The 18416-nt window shown below is 36.6% G+C and overlaps 2 protein-coding genes across 3 annotated transcripts; both read left to right on the top strand.

Annotated features, from left to right (window-relative positions):
- On the top strand, positions 5049 to 11433 carry LOC109717453 (putative disease resistance protein RGA4). 2 transcript variants are annotated; one of them, XM_020243256.1, is made up of 3 exons: positions 5049 to 5408; positions 7749 to 10265; positions 10344 to 11433. In XM_020243256.1, exons 1-3 carry the CDS (start codon positions 5094 to 5096, stop codon positions 11241 to 11243), a joined length of 3732 nt encoding a protein of 1243 aa, XP_020098845.1. In that variant the 5' UTR covers positions 5049 to 5093; the 3' UTR covers positions 11244 to 11433. The 2 variants fall into 2 exon arrangements, with proteins under 2 accessions (XP_020098845.1, XP_020098844.1); XM_020243255.1 differs by having other exon boundaries at positions 10341 to 11433.
- Positions 13687 to 18117, top strand: LOC109717452 (histone deacetylase 6). Its single transcript, XM_020243254.1, has 6 exons — positions 13687 to 14273; positions 16039 to 16479; positions 16842 to 16984; positions 17071 to 17161; positions 17257 to 17385; positions 17638 to 18117. Exons 1-6 carry the CDS (start codon positions 13725 to 13727, stop codon positions 17647 to 17649), a joined length of 1365 nt encoding a protein of 454 aa, XP_020098843.1. The 5' UTR covers positions 13687 to 13724; the 3' UTR covers positions 17650 to 18117.

The raw sequence follows: 18416 nt of genomic DNA, 5'->3' as shown, positions 1-18416 counted from the left end.
AATAGAGATTTTTGAAAACCGGAAGGAAAAAGTAAAAAAAAAAAAAAACAAATATTTATAGACTAAAATTTAGCTAGTACTTTACCGGTGTATTATAGACAATTATTGATTTTTTATTTTAGTTCATGCTACAATAATAAGTTTTTTTTTTTTTTTTCAAATTATGTATTTTTTTATAGGGATAATTGCCTATATACCCTTCAAAACTATGAAAATATCCCATTAATCCATATTGTTTTTTCTTTCCAATCTACCCCTCGTATATTCCTCCGCTATTCCAAAATATCCTTTTAGTTACCACTCGTTAAGTTAACTTGGGTTAAACGTGAGTTAAATATCTACCAGAGTAAAAAAAAAATCAAAATATCTCTTTTGCCCTTAACTTAAGTGGAAATAAAAAATGTTGGTGATGGTCGAAGAGTATATTTGAAAAGATCAAAAATCGAACTATTTTTTGTGCCCTTAACTTAAGGGCAAATAAAAAAAGTCAGTGGTATAAAGGGTATATTTAAAAAAGTAAAATAGTAATCTCATAAAAATAATAGTTATAGCTAACAGTCCATTAACAGAATTTAATTCTATGAGTATATTTGAAATAGGTAGAAATATAAAAATGATATTTTTTTCAATATTAGCCTTCTAAGAGAGGTAAATTAGAAAGTCGAAAACTTTTCAGAAATATATAAACAATTGCTCTTTTTTTATATATAGTCCTCTTACTGTTGTAGATCACATTAGGCTTAGTTTGGTATTGAGATCTATCTAACGCTATTAGATAAATGGAGTTGAGAAAAAGCATATAGGGATATGCTTCGTTCTCCGATGGCACCGCAGAAAATATATCGTAACTGACTAACCACAATATGCGAAACGCAATATTACGTACAGAAATAAATAGGGTAATTTTCCATCGTCTTTTCTCACTGCACGGAACGCAATCTCCCCGCAATTCCAAATAAAGCCTTAGCTGAATTGGGCTTGGAGTTTGAAAAGTTAATTTGAAAAATTATAAGTAATTGCAAAGGGAATTAATTATTGGCTGCGCCATTTGCATTTAGATGGCCTATGTATTAAAAAAAAATTTAAAAAAAATTTTGACACCCATTTCTTATAAATTAAATACTTCAAATTGCCACATTGAAGTATAGCACATATTTTACTTTGTCACCCTATAATTTAAAAAGTTTTATTTTGCTCTTCTATAGTTTAATTTTTTTTCACCAAAAAAATTTTATGTCTAACCGGGTGGCAAAGTAAAAAAAAAAATTAAAATAATTACAGAAAAATTTTGCATTAACAAAAAATTTTTGCTTTTCTATAGTTTTATTTTGCTCTTTTTCTTTTTTTTTTTTGACCTGCACCATGTCTAAAAATTTTTGCATTAACAAAAAATCTATTTTTTAATTAATAAATATAACAAAATTAAATCTAACCTAATAAAATCTGTAATATATAGAAAGTCAAGATACAAAAATTAATAAATTTCTATTTTTATAATAAAATTTTATAAATATAGTGTAAAAAAAAGTTATATATTTAGTTAACTTAATTTTTATAAATAGGCAATTGTTGAGAATCTTTTATTTTTTAGTTGTGCGCTATTTTGTGTTCCCTTACTATTTTAATTTGGTAATACTTTATATAATTTTAATTTTATTTAATATTATAAAATTTCTGCAATGAATGTTTTTATATAAAGTTAATGTAAAAGATTGTATCTGATTTGTATACGTATATTTTTCATTTCGTGTATTACTATATATTTTTATATACTCATAAAATTATACATATCTAAAAAAATAAATATTGTGAAAAATAACTGAAATATTTTTTTCCTGCAGTTTAATGGGTTCGATTTTTCTACAAATTTCTTTTTTTTCTTCTAGTTTTTTGCTTCAGGGTGCTTATCGGTATTTTTAACATCACGTACAAAAAAAAGAAGGAGAAAATCAAATGATTTTTCTAATTCATAATCAAAATCGAACCCATTAAATCTGAAAACTTAATCCGAATATTCCACATATATATATATATTATACATTAAATTGTAGAAATTTGGTGTAACTCATAGTTGATTTTATCAAATTTAATATATTTAATAACATTTTAGAAAATAAAACTAGATATTACCCACTAATTACTAATAAAAATCATTAAATTTAACAAAATATTTAACTTAATTTAATACAGTAACTTAAATTAAGAAACTTAGACGTTAAGTTTGGCAACAGTACGTAGTACCTTTTTGTATGTGATTCTAAATAATTCTATGTAATTGGATATATGGGTCGATGGACTTTACTCTTACTTGATGAGATTAGGAATATCAATGGGTCGGATTCGGAGCAAATTTTCAAAAATTCTAATACAAATCCGACTCTAAATCCGAAATCCAAACCCGAACCCGACGGATTTTAAAAATCCACTTCCAAACCCGACTAAAAATTCGAAACCCGAGTAAAAATCCGAAACCCAAAACAATTATTTCTCTTTTCAATATTTCAAAATATATATTACATTAAATCTAAATTTTTAAAATACTAATTGAAATATAAATCAAATTTTTATATACATATTATATATAATATAAAATAAATTCGGATTCGAGTTGGATTTGAGTTGAGTACAGTGAAAATCTATATTCAAATCCATATCCGTTGGGTTTTGTTTTTGATATCTATATCCGAAACTATATCCGTTTAGTATCAGATAAATCCATTCCGCTCAGATTCGAATTCGGATATAATTTTAGATATCCATACCCATTGACATCCCTAGATGAGACATGACTTCCTCTTCTTCAAAAAAAATTTTTTTTTTTTTTTTTTCAGTTAGAACAAAAACATGGGATGCAAAGAGTGTAAGCAACCATCATCTTGTCCTACATCCTAATATAAACATTTTATTAAAAAGAGATAATATCTAATATACCCTCAAAAACTTCAAAAATATCAAATATACTCATAGTTGACCTAAATGTGCTTATTGATTTTTAAAAATTCCTTCAAATATTCCCAAACCCTTAAAGATTTACTAATGGAAATTAGGATATATAAAGGTATTTGATTAATTTTAGAATAAATCTAAATATTTTGAATGTTAGTCGGTGCTTTTCCTTATTTACCTTTTACTACTATTTAAAATTATCAAATTTATCCTGAAATTATTTTATTTTATTTTATTTTTTTAGAGATAGGTAGCACGCTACCCGCTTCGTTTATTTCATTAGAAATAAACTTAGCTAGAAATGTGAATCAATTAGGATCCGAACTTGGAACCTCAGTTACCAACCACCAAGCCCTTTGTCACTTGCTCTAGGAACGATCGGTTTTATCCTAAAATTATTAAAATGCCCTTCTATAACCCAATCCTACTAGTAAACCCTGGGAAACGGGGATATTTGAAAAAATTTGTTAAAATCAAGGGAAAACTTCAAAAACTCTCCATGTGGTTTCATACTTTATCACTTTAGTACCCTGTGGTTTAAAGTGTATCAAGTTAGTACCCTGTGGTTTCTCACTTTATCACTTTAGTACCATGTGGTTTAAAGTGTATCAAGTTAGTACCCTGTGGTTTTGCAGTTTATCACTTTAGTACTCTGTGGTTTTAATTTTGTATCAAGTTAGTACCCTGTGATTTTTAAACCACAGGGTACTAAAGTGATAAATTGCGAAACCACAGGGTACTAAAGTGATAAAGTGTAAAATCATAGGATACTAACTTGATACACTTTAAATCACAGAATACTAAAGTGATAAAGTGATAAACCTAAAGGTGTCCAAATTATCCGATATCCCATACCCGATCCGGACCCTATCCGGACCCGAACCGGACCCGATAAAAAATGAATAATATACGGATAAAAAAAATTACCCATTAAAGTTTTGGGTATGGGTCCGGATATTTTATACGCATACCCGATTTGGACCCGATCTGAACCCAACTTTTAAATGGGTAGGGTCCGGAATAGTTTTCAAATCCGGACCCGGACCCGAACTCGATGAAATATCCAATAGTAAATAAAAAAAAATAAAATTTTAAAGTTGAAGGATCAATTTTAATATGACTTATAGATGATGAGTCACTATATATTTTCATCCTAATGAAATCCTAGCCGTCTCTTTTACTCATTATTTTTTCCTAATTTTTTTACTCTTTATTTTCTACTCTTTTTTTTTTCTTTTGAATGAATTTTATTGGAAGGTACAACTTAATAGAATGCGAGTTTTTTTTATGGCGGGTTTTAGAGTTTGTTCATAGATTATTTAATAAAGTTTATAAAAAAAATATACTTATACGGATATCCATACCCGATCTAGACCCGATCCATATCCGGTCTTGAACGGATAGTATACGGATAGTCACTACTCAGACCCGCTCAAATAGACCCGATGGGTATATTAGTAACTTTAGTCCCCAGACCCAAACCCAACCCGAACTTAAATGGGTAGGTTATATATATTTTTTTCTACCATTCCTTTTTAGAGTATGGGTACAGTATATTAATTACCCAGACCTGACCCGGTCCACGGACATCTTTAGATAAACCACAGGGTACTAACTTGATACATTTTAAATCACAGGATACTAAAGTGAAAAAAAGTGAAACCACAAGGGAGGTTTTTGAAGTTTTCCCAATCAATAAGTCTATTTTGGTCCTTCAAAGATAAATAAAATATGTTTAAAATTTTGAAAGATATAATAAATAACATCACTTATTAGGAAAAAAAGAAAAAGAAAAAGAGAGAGAGAGAGATAAAAACAAAAACAACAACAACAAGAAGTTGAGAGGACATTTCAAAATGGCTTATAGGTGAGGAGTCTCCATTACTTACCTAGCTTGTATCAAATATTGATGTTGGTGGTCAATTGGTTGTCAACAAATTAAGAAAGTTGTAGTGATTGGCCAATTAACTGTAAACAAATTAAGAAAGTTGTAGTGATTGGCCAATTAATTGTACTTAATTCCTTTCTACAATTTACAATGCTGGGGAAGCTACTTGAGAAAGCAACTTTAATATATGTGTAGAAGGTTATGCATGTATGTATCTGTTTCTTCCTTCTCTCCCTTCCTTGAACGCTTTGGATCGAACATGGACTTAGCTTTCATTGAACAATCGTTGGCGTCTGCGATCATCCAGAATCTCGTGGACACGGGCTTGTCCTGTCTCAAGGCGTACCACGGCCGGAGAGGCATGAAAGATGAGCTGGAGAGAGTGCAGCAGGCCCTTCCGCAGATCCAGTCGGTTTTGATTGCGGTCGAGGGGCCTCCGGTGAGCGCCGAACCCGACAAAGCGCTCGAACCGTGGCTGTGGCAGCTGAGAGACGTTGTGGAGAAGGCGGAGGACGTGCTCGACGAGTTGGAGTACTACAAGCTGAAGACGACTATAGAGGCTCGAGATGGCGAGGTACTGTTGGAAAATGGTGCAAACTTGTTTATAATATTATACCATATACCATATTAATATTAATATTAATATCGTATCTTCTGTCATAATTTTTGATTTTCAACGATTGATTAAACATAACGGTTCTTTCTTATGATTCCTCCTTTGTCACGATCTACAAAAGAATGGAATATTTTCACTCTACTCCCTTATCCTTGGATATGGAGCCTTGGCAGAACCAAAAATGAGATTAGGATTAGACGGAAAATCCAGTTTTATATATATATATATATAGAGAGAGAGAGAGAGAGAGAGAGAGAGAGTGTGTGTGTGAGTAGGTCTTGTATGCTATTAGGAGCACGAAGGCCTTTATGCTCTTAAGCAGTTTTCGATGATGGAACTTGATGATGGAACTTCCGAATCAACGATTGGCTCCGTTAGATTTGATCTAACGTATTTGAACTATTTAGAAAATTAATTTTACGATTTTTCAATATTATTTATCTAGTGATCGAAAGGACTCAAAATCAACGATTGAAAATAAAAATCTCACAAAAAATTATGATATAACACTAAAATTTTCGATCAAAAATAGTAATCTTATTGTAGATAGTATAAAAAATTTTCTATCAAAATTTCATTTGATTTGAATACTTCTACACCGTTAAACTTGCAAATGGCACACATCAACCAATAAAATTTGTTGATTTTGAGTCATTTTGATCATTAGGTAAATTATATCGAAAAATCGTAAAATTTATTTACTAAATAGTTCAATACGATAAATCAAATCTAGCGGAGTCTATCGTCGATTCAGAAGTTCTATAATCAAAAACAGCTTAGGAGCATGAAAACTTCCATGCTTCTAATAACACATAGAGAGTCCGGCTATTATACTCTTATGCGTATAAATCTCTTTGTATTCATAAGTTTTCGGCCGTTAGATCTATCTTTTTGACCATTTCCATCTATAAGATCATAATATTCAACCAAATACCCACTCATCCCTAGGGCACTATTATCATCCTAACAGCACATCTCTTCATCCAACGTACTTCTATCAAGAATCTGCCCTGATACACTTAAACCTTTGGATCAACTGTACCCTTAGGGATCACCTTAAATAAATTATATGGGCTACATCTAACATTCGATATTAGTGGTCCTATTATTATGCAAGTAGTGGTCCAAGTAGCAATAGTCATGGCTTAAGTTAGCTAGAAGTTAACTAAGTCATGTAGATAATAGAGTAATGGTTTAATTTTGCAACTAATGGATGTTGTGGAGTACATGGTAACTAAATCGTTTGGTTCGGGGATAAACAAAAAGTGACTATTCAAGGGATAGGTATAAATTGAGCTATAAGCGGGGATTAAATCAATTTTGCGTTTGGATGAAAATTGGGTTATTTTTGGGAATAAAAAAAATATCGTTTGATTAGGTAAGATGGAATAATAATTAAAGTGGGTAGTTATAAATAAAAAATAATGATATTACGCTTCTCATTATATTTTAATTTGAAATTTTAAATTATATATATATTTTTTAAATTTAAAATTTTAACTTTTAAATTTTAAATTTTGAAATTAAAATTTTAAATTTAAAGTTTGAAATTTTAAATTCAAAATTTTAAATTTTAAATTTTAAATTTCAAACTTTAAATTTAATATCAAATTTAAATTTGAAAAATATAAAATATCAAATTTTAAATTTCAAAATTAAAATATCAAAATTAAAATTTATAATTTATAATTTATAATTTANAATAATTTTTTAAAATTCTACTTAAACTTAAATTTAATAAAAATAATATTTTATAATATTTAAATATAATTTATTATAATATTTAATACTTAAATATAAATAATATGTGTTAATATAGTACAATTAATAATTTTATAATAAAAAAATATATTATAATATATGACATATTATATTTATATAATTTAGTTTTAATTTAATTTATTATTTTAATAAAGTTTGAAATTAAATATTGGAATAGTACTATTCCATCAAAATAGTGGAATAGTAAATTCATTGCTATTCCGAGATAGCCGGGAATAGTAAGATTTGACCGGGATAAAATATCTCGACAAAAAATTATTTCGTTTGGCGGAATAGCGGGGACCGCCAACCAAACGGTGCCTAGGGAGTACATGTGTAGTGAGTGTAGCGGAGAATATGTGTTGAGTTGGGTTTTCTTGACCCTCAAGTTTTCTTCTATTTAAATCCTTAGTTGTAAGCTTGTAATTCACCCAAGTTAATTTTTGAATGAAAGTTTTTGTTTTCTTGCACTTCATTACTGTAGCAAAATTTACTAGTGAGCATTAATCTATTTTAGAAAGCTTCTTCGACCTACAGGTAGGTGGCATCATACAAAAATGCAAGAGAAAGTTTTCTGATATTGTTCAAATCTTTAGTGATGACACGCTGAAACGGTTGAGGGAGGCCGTCAAGGGGTTAGATAGCTTTGTTGCGAGTATGGAGCCTCTCCTTCAGCTTGTTATAGGCTTACATGGTCATAGTGTTAAGCATCAGATGTTGGAAGGGATCAGGAATGCGCGCGAGACTAGCTCCTTGTTAACCGAAAGTGAGGTGCTCGGACGAGACAAGGAGCGGAACTTGATTGTTACATGGTTGACCAAACCTGCACCTAGCGGTGATCAATCTGTAGCGATTACCGCCAATGTTTCTGCATTTACAATAGTCGGCATTGGCGGGCTAGGGAAGACCACTCTCGCTCAACTCATTTACCGCGACCAAGAAGTGCAACAATTCTTCAACCCTATTATATGGGTTTGTGTCTCTCAAAGCTTCGACGCAGCTGTACTAACAAGAAAGATGTTAGATACCATAACTAAGGAGAATCTCGGCGACAAGAGTCTGAATGCGCTGCATGAGATCCTAAAGGGGAAACTATCCTCGAAGAGATTTTTGGTCATATTAGATGATGTTTGGAACGATGAGGAAAGGACGGAGTGGGAGAAACTAATTGCTCCTTTAAAGTTTGGACGAAGCGGGAGTAAGATCTTGTTGACGACTCGAATGGATTCAGTGGCGGACATGGCGGCAAAGGTGATGGAATGTCAAAAAGAGTCTCTATATCTAACCGGTTTGGAAGAGCATGACTATATGTTGCTTTTCAATAAGCATGCATTTTTTGGTCTGAACCCAAATGACTATAGGAACCTACAGTTGATTGGTGAGCAAATAGCGAAGAAGCTTGGAGGGTGCCCATTGCTCGCAAAAGTTATGGGTGGATTATTAAACTCCTGTATGGATGATGACCACTGGAAAAGAATCTCCAAAGAAGATATTCTGAATTTACAGCAAAGTAAAGATAACATCATGACTGTTTTACGATTCAGTTATCACCATTTGCCCGCAAACTTGCAACTTTGCTTTAGATACTGCAGTATCTTTTCTCAGGACTATGAGTTTACAAAAGATGAGCTGGTTCATGTGTGGATCGGTTCGGGGTTGATTCGACAGTCTACAGACGGAAAGCGGAGGCCCGAAGATATTGGATCGGAGTATCTGAATCTTCTGACAAGAAAATCGTTTTTTGATCGCAGGTCAAGAGACAATTTCGGCGAATGTTTCGAATATTATACCATGCATGATCTGCTTCATGATCTGGCGCGACATGTTTCTCACGGGGAATGTTTGAGAATCAAAGGTGATGTTTCAGAAAATTTCATTCCGAAAACTGTTCGTTACTTATCTATCAAAGCTGTAAATCATCTAGCCATTCAAAAGATCTCCCATCTCCAGAACTTGCGAACGCTTTTCATATCAATCAAGGAGGATCACGAGCCTTATCCCGATCACGCACTTGTACTCAATGAGTTTCTCAAAGGATTCAAAAGCTTACGTCTGTTGAGCATTTCGACGAATCGCTTATTTAAACTTCGTGACGCATTTAGTAGCTTGATACACCTCCGCTACCTCTCTCTTTACCAGGATAAGTCCTTTTCTGAAGATTTGTTAGAGTGGTTTCCTCGATCTGCATATCAACTTTATCACCTGGAAGTAATGAAATTCTCAGCACCTTTTCCAGAAACTTTTGAGGAGATCGAATTTGACGGAATAAGTAACTTGGTTAACTTGCGCCGACTAGAAATTCCTCGTGAAATGATGACAAATATTCCCTCGATCGGGAAGCTATCTTCTATGCTGAAGTTAGACTATTTTTACGTCCGCGAGGAGAGTGGTTACAAAATAGGTGAACTGAAGGACCTAAAAGACCTCCGCCGTCTACGTGTTAGGGATCTTCAAAATGTGAGTAGTTTCGAAGAGGCCATAGAGGCGAGGTTAAATGAGAAAGAATGTCTCAATTCGCTGTCATTAGAATGGTCCATAGATCAGTCTTGTACTCCCGAGGCGGACGAACAACTCCTTGATAGCTTAAGTCCGCATAGCAACCTTAAGAATTTGAAAGTTAAAGGATACAAAGGTGTTAAATCTCCGTATTGGATGGCGAACGTCTCTTTCTCGAATCTGACGTCCGTCAAGCTGATCAAATGTGGAAGATGGGAACACCTCCCGCCTCTCGGGCAGCTGCCTTCCCTCAACTACCTTAAACTATGCGGTTTGCAAGAACTGAAGCAGGTAACCGCCGCATTCTACGGGAGTAGCATTGTTTGCACCTTTCCAACATTGAAGGAGCTAATTTTTCAGAACATGCCAAATTGGGAAGAGTGGGTTGGAACAGAGAACAGATGCATGTTCCCCAAACTTCATAAGATGGTTATTAGACGTTGTCCGAATTTGAGAGCATTGCCTAATTTGTCTGCTATCGTAACACGGTGTGATGTTGTAAATGCCGAAGCGGCTACTTCTTCTTCTGCAGAACATCAGAATCGTAAAAACAACAATGTAAGTATGCCACTTTCTATTTGCATATCTATTTTGTACAAAATTCTGACATCTTTGTATCCATGTCTTCTGCAGCAGCACGAACAATTCCAGGCTCTTGAGGACCTAACCATTACAGAATGTGAAAGTCTCACCGATCTTCCGACGAAATGGTTTGAGCGACTTGAATCCCTCAAAACCTTGAACATATCCAAGTGCTCGAATCTGATAACACACAGGATCTCAAACACTCAACTGTCGCGGTCTACACTCTGTAAACTCACTATCGGGTCGTGCGGTAACCTCGAGATGTTATTATTCCAGGCGTTGTCGAATTCGACTTCTCTCACGGAATTGAATTTAAATGGTTGTGCAAGCATAACATCCCTCCCCGCGGAACAAGAGTGTGCGAGATTGACGTCGCTGTCCCATCTAGAGATATGGAACTGCAAGGAGCTAACATCCCTCGGCGGAATACAAGCTCTTTCTTCGCTCAGAGTGTTGAAAATCGGCGGTTGTGACAAGCTCGTCGCGGGTTCCTCATCGTACCCTCGGTCGGCCACGAACTTCAACCAAAAGGAGCCGGCCGTGAGCTCCTTTTTAAAGCTTGGCACCGTCGTAATTGATCACCGTGCACTCCTTCTCATGGAGCCTCTACGAAGCCTCACTTTCGTCGTAAGTTTGACGTTCCTCGATACCTGCGAACTCACTTCCTTACCCGAGCAATGGCTGCTGCAAAACCGCAACCATCTCCGACACTTGGAGATATATAATGCGGCTTCTCTTCAATCCTTACCGCAAAGCATGCAAAACCTGCGTTCTCTTCGAGATTTGGTCGCATACGATGCGTTTCTAATCCAATCGCTTCCGGAGCTGCCCCCGTCGCTGAGTTCTCTCGAAATCACCAATTGTCACCCTGCGTTAAAGCAGCGGTGCCGAAAGCATACCGGCGTCGATTGGCCCAAGATCGCAAACATTCCCGACGTGACTATATTTTAGAAAATCGACGAAAGCGGGGGCGTCTAATGACATGACATGATCAGTTTACCTGAATCTTTCACATTCTCAAGAGAATTTTGCACCATCTATCATGTAGATATATGGCTCCTTAATTTGTTGCACCATTATGCTGATTGTGTTACACTTAGCTCTAGATCAAAGTTTAATCAATTAAATTAATTGCATGGCATATAATTTTTCGTGTGTTTGATTCATCGTAAAATTACTTTTCATGTAAAACAATGTCATAAATAACACTCCTTTATTTGAATATAATGTTCGGTATATCTATTACTTGTTGAATCCGCGGGGCTTGCTCGTCGGTTGCCGACAAGTGGGGCAGGTCGGGTTCTTCCACAGCCATTCGACGACGCAACTCCGGTGAAAGCCGTGGCCGCAGGGGAGCAGCTTGAAGTCGACGAACGGCGACTCCCCCTCGCAAAACTCGTCGAAGCAAATCGGGCACCGGTCGCAGCAGAACACGGACGAGTACGTCTTCTCGGTGACGTTCACCAGCACCCTGAGATCCTCCAGGCGCGGCTTGGAGGCCGACCGGGCCACGACACCGCAAACATACTGCGGGAACTGCTGCTTTATGTAGTCGCGGGCGAACTCGGGGAGAGCGCCGATCAGCGGCGCGTCCGCCTCCAGCTCCCGGATGAACTCGGCCCTGCTCTGCTGCCGCGCGAGGAAGTGGCCGAGGTCGCGGACGACCAACACATCCTCTTTCGTGCGGCGAACAATGCGGCGGCGTTCTGCGGCGATCTCTATCTTTGTCACGTTGAACTTGAACTCGAAAGTGATCGTCGGACACGGAGCAGCGATCGCAGGATCCTGATCTGCATCGTTGTAGTACAGCACCGCGCTGAACAGGGGACGGATTTTCGGTACGAATGACCACATCGGCATGTCGCGCTTACCGGAGAAGATGCCGTTGTCGTCGTCGGCAAAGATCAACAAAACAAGCCGGAGATCAAAGAACTGCTAAAAAATAGTTTGTGTGTATATACGTGTATATGGATTTCCAAGTCCTATTGGGATTGGTAAGTTTGTTATCTTATTGCCTTCAACTTTTATGTTCAAATCCTATTCTGAATTAAACTTTGTTGATATATCGTGTGTTTATATTGGCCGATTCTAATTCACTCCAAATCATATTTTTATCATGATAAGTTAAAAAAAAGAATAAATTATATATTTTTTATATTTTTTATTAGTTAAGAAATATATCTGTTAAACTCTTATCAGATATTTTAAGGATCTGTTTTTTTTCTCTCGGGTTTGTACGGAAGAGCAAAATAAGATTTTTTTTCTTCTTTCTCTCTCTCTCTCTACTTTTTATCGTGGGAAAATCCCTCTTTGTATCCGATCCGCAACGCGCACATGCGAGATATCGTGACAAGGACGATCCAAGGTTTCCATGCAGGTAGGGTCGCAATCCAGCTCCATGTTCGCGAGCCAGCTCACGTTAAGCTCGAAATGAGCTCGATATCGAATCGCTCGTTTAGTAAACGAGCGAAACACGAGTTGAATTTTTCGGCTCGTTTATTAAACGAGTCGAACACGAGTTGGGGTTAGCTCGCTCGTGTTCGGCTCGAAAACAGCTCGAATACATATATTTTATATTTATATAATTTATATAATTTATATTTATATATATAAATAAATAATTATATATAATATATATTTTTTTATTATTTAATTTTTAGAAAAATAAAATTATAAAGGCGAGCTCAATCATAAAAAAATTCATTTATATATAAAGTTTCAACTATTAGATCAAAATTTAATTGATAAGATTTTATAAATTTATTTTTTATATATATTCAATACAATCCTTTTAACTTATTGGCTACTAACATGATGATTAAAGGATAACAATACATGTTAAAAACTATATAGTACTAANATATTTATATATATAAATAAATAATTATATATAATATATATTTTTTTATTATTTAATTTTTAGTAAAATAAAAAAAATAAAGACGAGCTTCATTATAAAAAAAATTTATTTATATGTAAAATTTCAATTACTAGATCAAGGTCTAAGGGATAAAGTTTTCTAAATTTATTTTTTTATATATATATTCAACCTAATTTTTTTAACTTATTATTCGTTGGCCTGCTTGTGAGCCCGTGTTCGGCTCGTTTATTGACGAGCTAAATTTATCGACTGTTGTACTTTAACGAGCCAGTTCGTGTTCGACTCGTTTACACCCAGGGACGACCCCCAATCATCACACTTGTTATTGCCCATCATCATATCAACCGGCACGAATCTCAAAGCACACTGGTAGTGGTCAAGTGACTCAAGTAGTCAAGTGCATACTGGGGACGATCCCCCAATCAAATTTTTTTGTTCAGCTCCTTTTACCCCTTCTCCCCCAATCAAATTTTTTTGTTCAGCTCCTTTTACCCCTTCTCTCTCGTGAGCTCGAGAGAGAGGGAGAGCGCGAGCTCGATCGCGGGGCGACAATGGCGGGGGAGGGGGAGGGGGCGTCGCTGCGGGCTCCGGCGGCGGCGATGGCGGCGCACCGGCGGCGCGTGAGCTACTTCTACGAGCCGTCGATCGGCGACTACTACTACGGGCAGGGCCACCCGATGAAGCCCCACCGCATCCGCATGGCCCACAGCCTCGTCGTCCACTACGCCCTCCACCGCCGCATGGAGATCTCCCGCCCCTTCCCCGCCTCCTCCGCCGCCCTCCGCCGCTTCCACTCCGACGACTACGTCTCCTTCCTCGCCTCCGTCGGCGCCCCCGCCTCCCTCTCCGACTTCGACCCCCGCGCCGTCCGCCGCTTCAACGTCGGGGAAGACTGCCCCGTCTTCGAGGGCCTCTACCAGTTCTGCCAGGCCTCCGCCGGCGGCTCGATCGGGGCCGCCGTCAAGCTCAACCGCGGCGACGCCGACATCGCCATCAACTGGGCCGGCGGCCTCCACCACGCCAAGAAGTGCGAGGCCTCCGGCTTCTGCTACGTCAACGACATCGTCCTCGGCATCCTCGAGCTCCTCAAGTTCCACCGGGTAAATAAACAAAACCCTAGCTACCTAGCTAGCTAGGTTTTTTTTTTTTTATTTATTTATTTATTTTTTTTTTTATGATGCCGCTACTAATTGCTTGCTTAATTCCTCGGCTGAATAATTATTGTAATAATTTTAAAATTGGATGCTTAAAAGGTAAACGAATCATCTACCTTCAGGGGCACGTTTGGTTTGGCGTAAATCGAACCGAAAATTTATTTTCGGTATAAAAAAGTATTTTTTCCCTTGTTTGGTTCGACATTTAGGGTTTAGGGTTTAGTTGGAGAAAAATTGAAGTTTTTGTTTTCCGCCATTTTTCGGCAGAAAACGAAAGCTCAAGCTGCATGAATTTTTTTCATTTATTTTTTTTTTCCATTGAACCAAATAAATGTGGATTTTTTTTTTTTCCTTTCAAGCCAACATATGTTGATAGAAAACTTTTTTTTTTTTTCCTTCCAATCAAACACTATAAAAAGTAAAAAAAATTTTCAACAGAAATTTTTTTTTCAAGGTTTTACGTTGAACCAAACGGATGCTTACCATCTTTAAAAATGATGTATATTTTCTGAATTTAGAGTTAGAAAAAATATATGTTATGCTTAAAAGTGGTGAATCATTTAGCGGTTAAGCTTAATTTTATAAGCAAAGATTGTGTGAGTTTATTGTAGGTTAATATAGCCCTTGAGACATTTTAGGGTTGTTACGGTGTCCCATTTTAGGGTTCGTGACTCAAAAGGTAAATTTTATCTGCAGATCCTACTTGGGGAGTTGTTGCCACTGAGCACTCTCTGTAGAGACTCAGAACTTTTGATACGTTGTTACGTCTTTTATTCAAAAGAATTTATCCTCAGAACTGTGTTTAATTTCTACCGAGTATTTCCTAGAACATGCTAATCTTAGCACCCTAGAGAGTAGAGACAAGAAGATCCATCAAGACTGCTTAATATCTGTATCGTTTGATTGTGGAAACTGCTCTACTTGTAGAAGCTGCAATTGGTTCTTAAGTTAAAGAAAATATGAAACTTCTATTGCGGCAAGAAGCTGAAAAAGTGCTTTTAGGGGCCAAAGGTAGAAGATCCAATCTGAGGCTTGCAGCGAGGATCTGAAATGTGCTTTTAGGCACAATGTAGAGGACCCAATTTGGATCTTGTACCTCTGCTGTTGCAGGATGCTACTGGAGGATTTCAATGAAAAAGCTATCAGGGCCTGTTTGATTCCGTTTTGTTCTAAAGTGCTGGACCAAAAAACACTATGTCAATACAGTGCAAAATGTGTGCTGCAGCGAAGTTCGCTTTGTTGGGAAGCGGGGCCTATTTCCTCTTCAGATGTTTGATAACTCAGCCCTTCATTTGTAAGCACCTACAGCGGCGCCGAACAAACCCTTATGTAGAAGCTCCGGCTGCGCCAAACAGGTCTTACGATCAGGGTTGTGGGCCGAGAGCACATGGCTTTGTCAAACTCATCTTACTCTGTTTACCTACATTGCTTGTCTAATGATATCCTTCCTCAACTTGATTTCACTTCATTATTTGGCTTTTTATGGTGAGGAAACTTAGCCATGAAATTATTATGCACTATATTTTCTATAGTTACTCTTGTGCGATTCTGACCTTTGAAAATATGCGGTCCTCTTTATTGACTCTAGTGCTGATTGTTGATTATTTTCACTTCTTTAAGTACTATTTTATGCTCCATGGCAGTTGTAACATTATTCTTAATTTTTGTTATTCTATTTCTCTATTATTTATCTAGTTCATTCAATATGCAGCGCGTGCTATACGTAGACATTGATATCCACCACGGAGACGGTGTCGAGGAGGCTTTCTACACAACCGACAGAGTCATGACTGTTTCATTCCACAAATATGGTGAATTCTTTCCTGGCACAGGGCATATCAGTGATGTCGGCAATAACGAAGGAAAGTACTATGCCGTAAATGTTCCTTTGAGTGATGGGATGGACGACATTAGTTTCGGCATTCTATTCAGAAGTATCATCCAGAAAGTCATGGAGGTTTATCAGCCTGATGTAGTTGTTCTTCAGTGCGGGGCGGATTCATTAGCCGGCGATAGGCTAGGTTGCTTTAATCTGTCTGTGAGGGGGCATGCCGACTGTCTCCGCTATCTCCGATCCTTTAATGTGCCTATGATGGTTTTGGGAGGCGGAGGATACACTATTCGGAATGTTGCTCGCTGCTGGTGCTATGAGGTTTGCTGCGCTGCATTTTCTGCTCACATGTTTAGTTATAGACTTATAGTTGCAACTAAAGTTGCATAAAGAATTTATGAGGGTAAAATGTATGGATGGTCACTGTTTTATCGTGATATTGAGACCTAGTTTTTGAACTTCTCACTTAAAAACTATAGTCCCTAAATTTCCTGTTTTTGCTGCGTCAGGTAAACTGAAACTATAAAGCCATTTTCCTAGAAAAAAACACAGATTATATCTATAGTATGCATGAACTCGCAATATATGATGAACTCAAGGATGATGGCTATCTATACATTATCCATTTTACAAATTTATTTGCAAGTGCTTTAGAGCAAATTTGAGATGTTACTGTGGTGCAGACGGCTGTTGCGGTTGGAGTTGAACCTGATAACAAGTTGCCCTATAACGAGTATTATGAGTACTTTGGCCCCGACTATACTCTTCATATTGAACCAAAAAATGTGGAGAATCTCAACTCTGCGAAAGATCTGGAGAATATAAGGTGATTATGTTCTTCTTGCTACAAATGTTGCTACAATACTAATTTGATTTTGTTCTCTGATCCACTAGATGAGGATGTATTCGCAGGAACATGATATTTGAGCACCTGTCACAAATAGAGCATGCTCCAAGTGTACAATTCCATACCAGACCACCAGATACTGAAGTTCCTGAAGAGGTGCTTCTCCTTGGCATACAAAATGCTTCTTTTTTTTTCCCCTTCTGTTGCTTTTAGGGTATTGGTGATGATTTTGTAAAACTTTGTTCACATAGGAAGAAGAGGACATGGAAAGAAGGCCACGTCGTCAGTTGTGGAGCGGCGAATCATATGATTCTGATCCAGAGGACGGCCAAAATCAACGGAGCGTCAATGATCAAGTGGCGACCAACTCTGATAAAGAGGTATCTCTCTATCTACACCATTTGCATGTTCATAAGACATTCTTCGGAATGATTTGCAGTGCTTTTGCATTTCTCTGTGCTTCAGCACTAGATGAAGTGTGATCTATATTATGTTTTTTTGTCATCACTCATATGCTTCTGTCTTGATTCTGATGCCTTTTTCAACAATTTCTAAGATAAATTACCTGTTGCGTTTTGTAGATTTAGCTTTATGATGCCTAATTTGGGTTGAACTGAAAATTTTTGATGCAGGATGAGCAATAAGAAAAATAGCAGCGGCTGAGCTATATATGGAGGATATACATACAATACCTGACATTGTTGTACAGAGTAGCACTTCAACTTGTGGCAAAGCGAAAATTAGGAAGATATGTATACCTGCAAAGGTGAGTTTAAGAAGACGCCCATTTGCATTGTCGGCATTAAAGATTTTTCCTTCTAAAATCAGTAACATGAGCTCGTGCGAATTTTGATAATCATCGTATTGACGACCTAAATGCATTGCCCATTAGAATTGTGAAGTTCAATCTATAAATGCCAGATTTGTGCAGTTTTTGTTTGCTCCAGTATCTTTTGCAAGCGGCATTTTACACGACCGTCCTCATTACAAAGCTGTTCATTCTGGTGATCTGGTTTCTGAATCAGCTTCTCTACTTACCAATGTGTTTGGCAATAGAAAAACTCCAAAGCTTCTTACTAAAGTAGGAAGACATCAGTGTTTTGGACTTTCAACTCTGGCTGCTGAATAGGAAGTTTATTTACGGTATATTAACGGAAAATTATTGCGCTTATTTTGATCCATGACAAACTTGCCCGACCTGTTTGGTTGCATGACTATCTTGTTCGATGCCATATCGTAGTTTTCTCAGGGGAAATTTTGTGATTTCCATCGATGTGGTATGAGAAGAGTGTGATAAAACATCCACAAAACATTATATATATTTCGGAATATGATTTATATCCACCATCTGTGTGGAACTCTTATACCGAAAACTCAGAATTATTCTGTTGTTACAGTGGCTTACAAGCTT

Source organism: Ananas comosus, linkage group 11 (genome assembly GCF_001540865.1).
Source record: "Ananas comosus cultivar F153 linkage group 11, ASM154086v1, whole genome shotgun sequence".
Lineage (NCBI taxonomy): Eukaryota > Viridiplantae > Streptophyta > Magnoliopsida > Poales > Bromeliaceae > Ananas > Ananas comosus.
The sequence above is the reverse complement of the archived record's forward strand: the minus strand, read 5'-3'. Positions and strand labels throughout refer to the sequence as shown.

What these genes read in the sequence shown, in the direction of transcription:
- LOC109717453 (XM_020243255.1), top strand. Translation starts at nt 5,094, where the DNA reads ATGGACTTAGCTTTCATTGAACAATCGTTGGCGTCTGCGATCATCCAG. An exon ending in TAGAGGCTCGAGATGGCGAG is followed by an intron (nt 5,409 to 7,748) that starts GTACTGTTGGAA and finishes TTCGACCTACAG; the next exon opens with GTAGGTGGCATCATACAAAA. An exon ending in AGAATCGTAAAAACAACAAT is followed by an intron (nt 10,266 to 10,340) that starts GTAAGTATGCCA and finishes TGTCTTCTGCAG; the next exon opens with CAGCACGAACAATTCCAGGC.
- LOC109717452 (XM_020243254.1), top strand. Translation starts at nt 13,725, where the DNA reads ATGGCGGGGGAGGGGGAGGGGGCGTCGCTGCGGGCTCCGGCGGCGGCG. An exon ending in AGCTCCTCAAGTTCCACCGG is followed by an intron (nt 14,274 to 16,038) that starts GTAAATAAACAA and finishes TTCAATATGCAG; the next exon opens with CGCGTGCTATACGTAGACAT. An exon ending in ATACTGAAGTTCCTGAAGAG is followed by an intron (nt 17,162 to 17,256) that starts GTGCTTCTCCTT and finishes TTGTTCACATAG; the next exon opens with GAAGAAGAGGACATGGAAAG.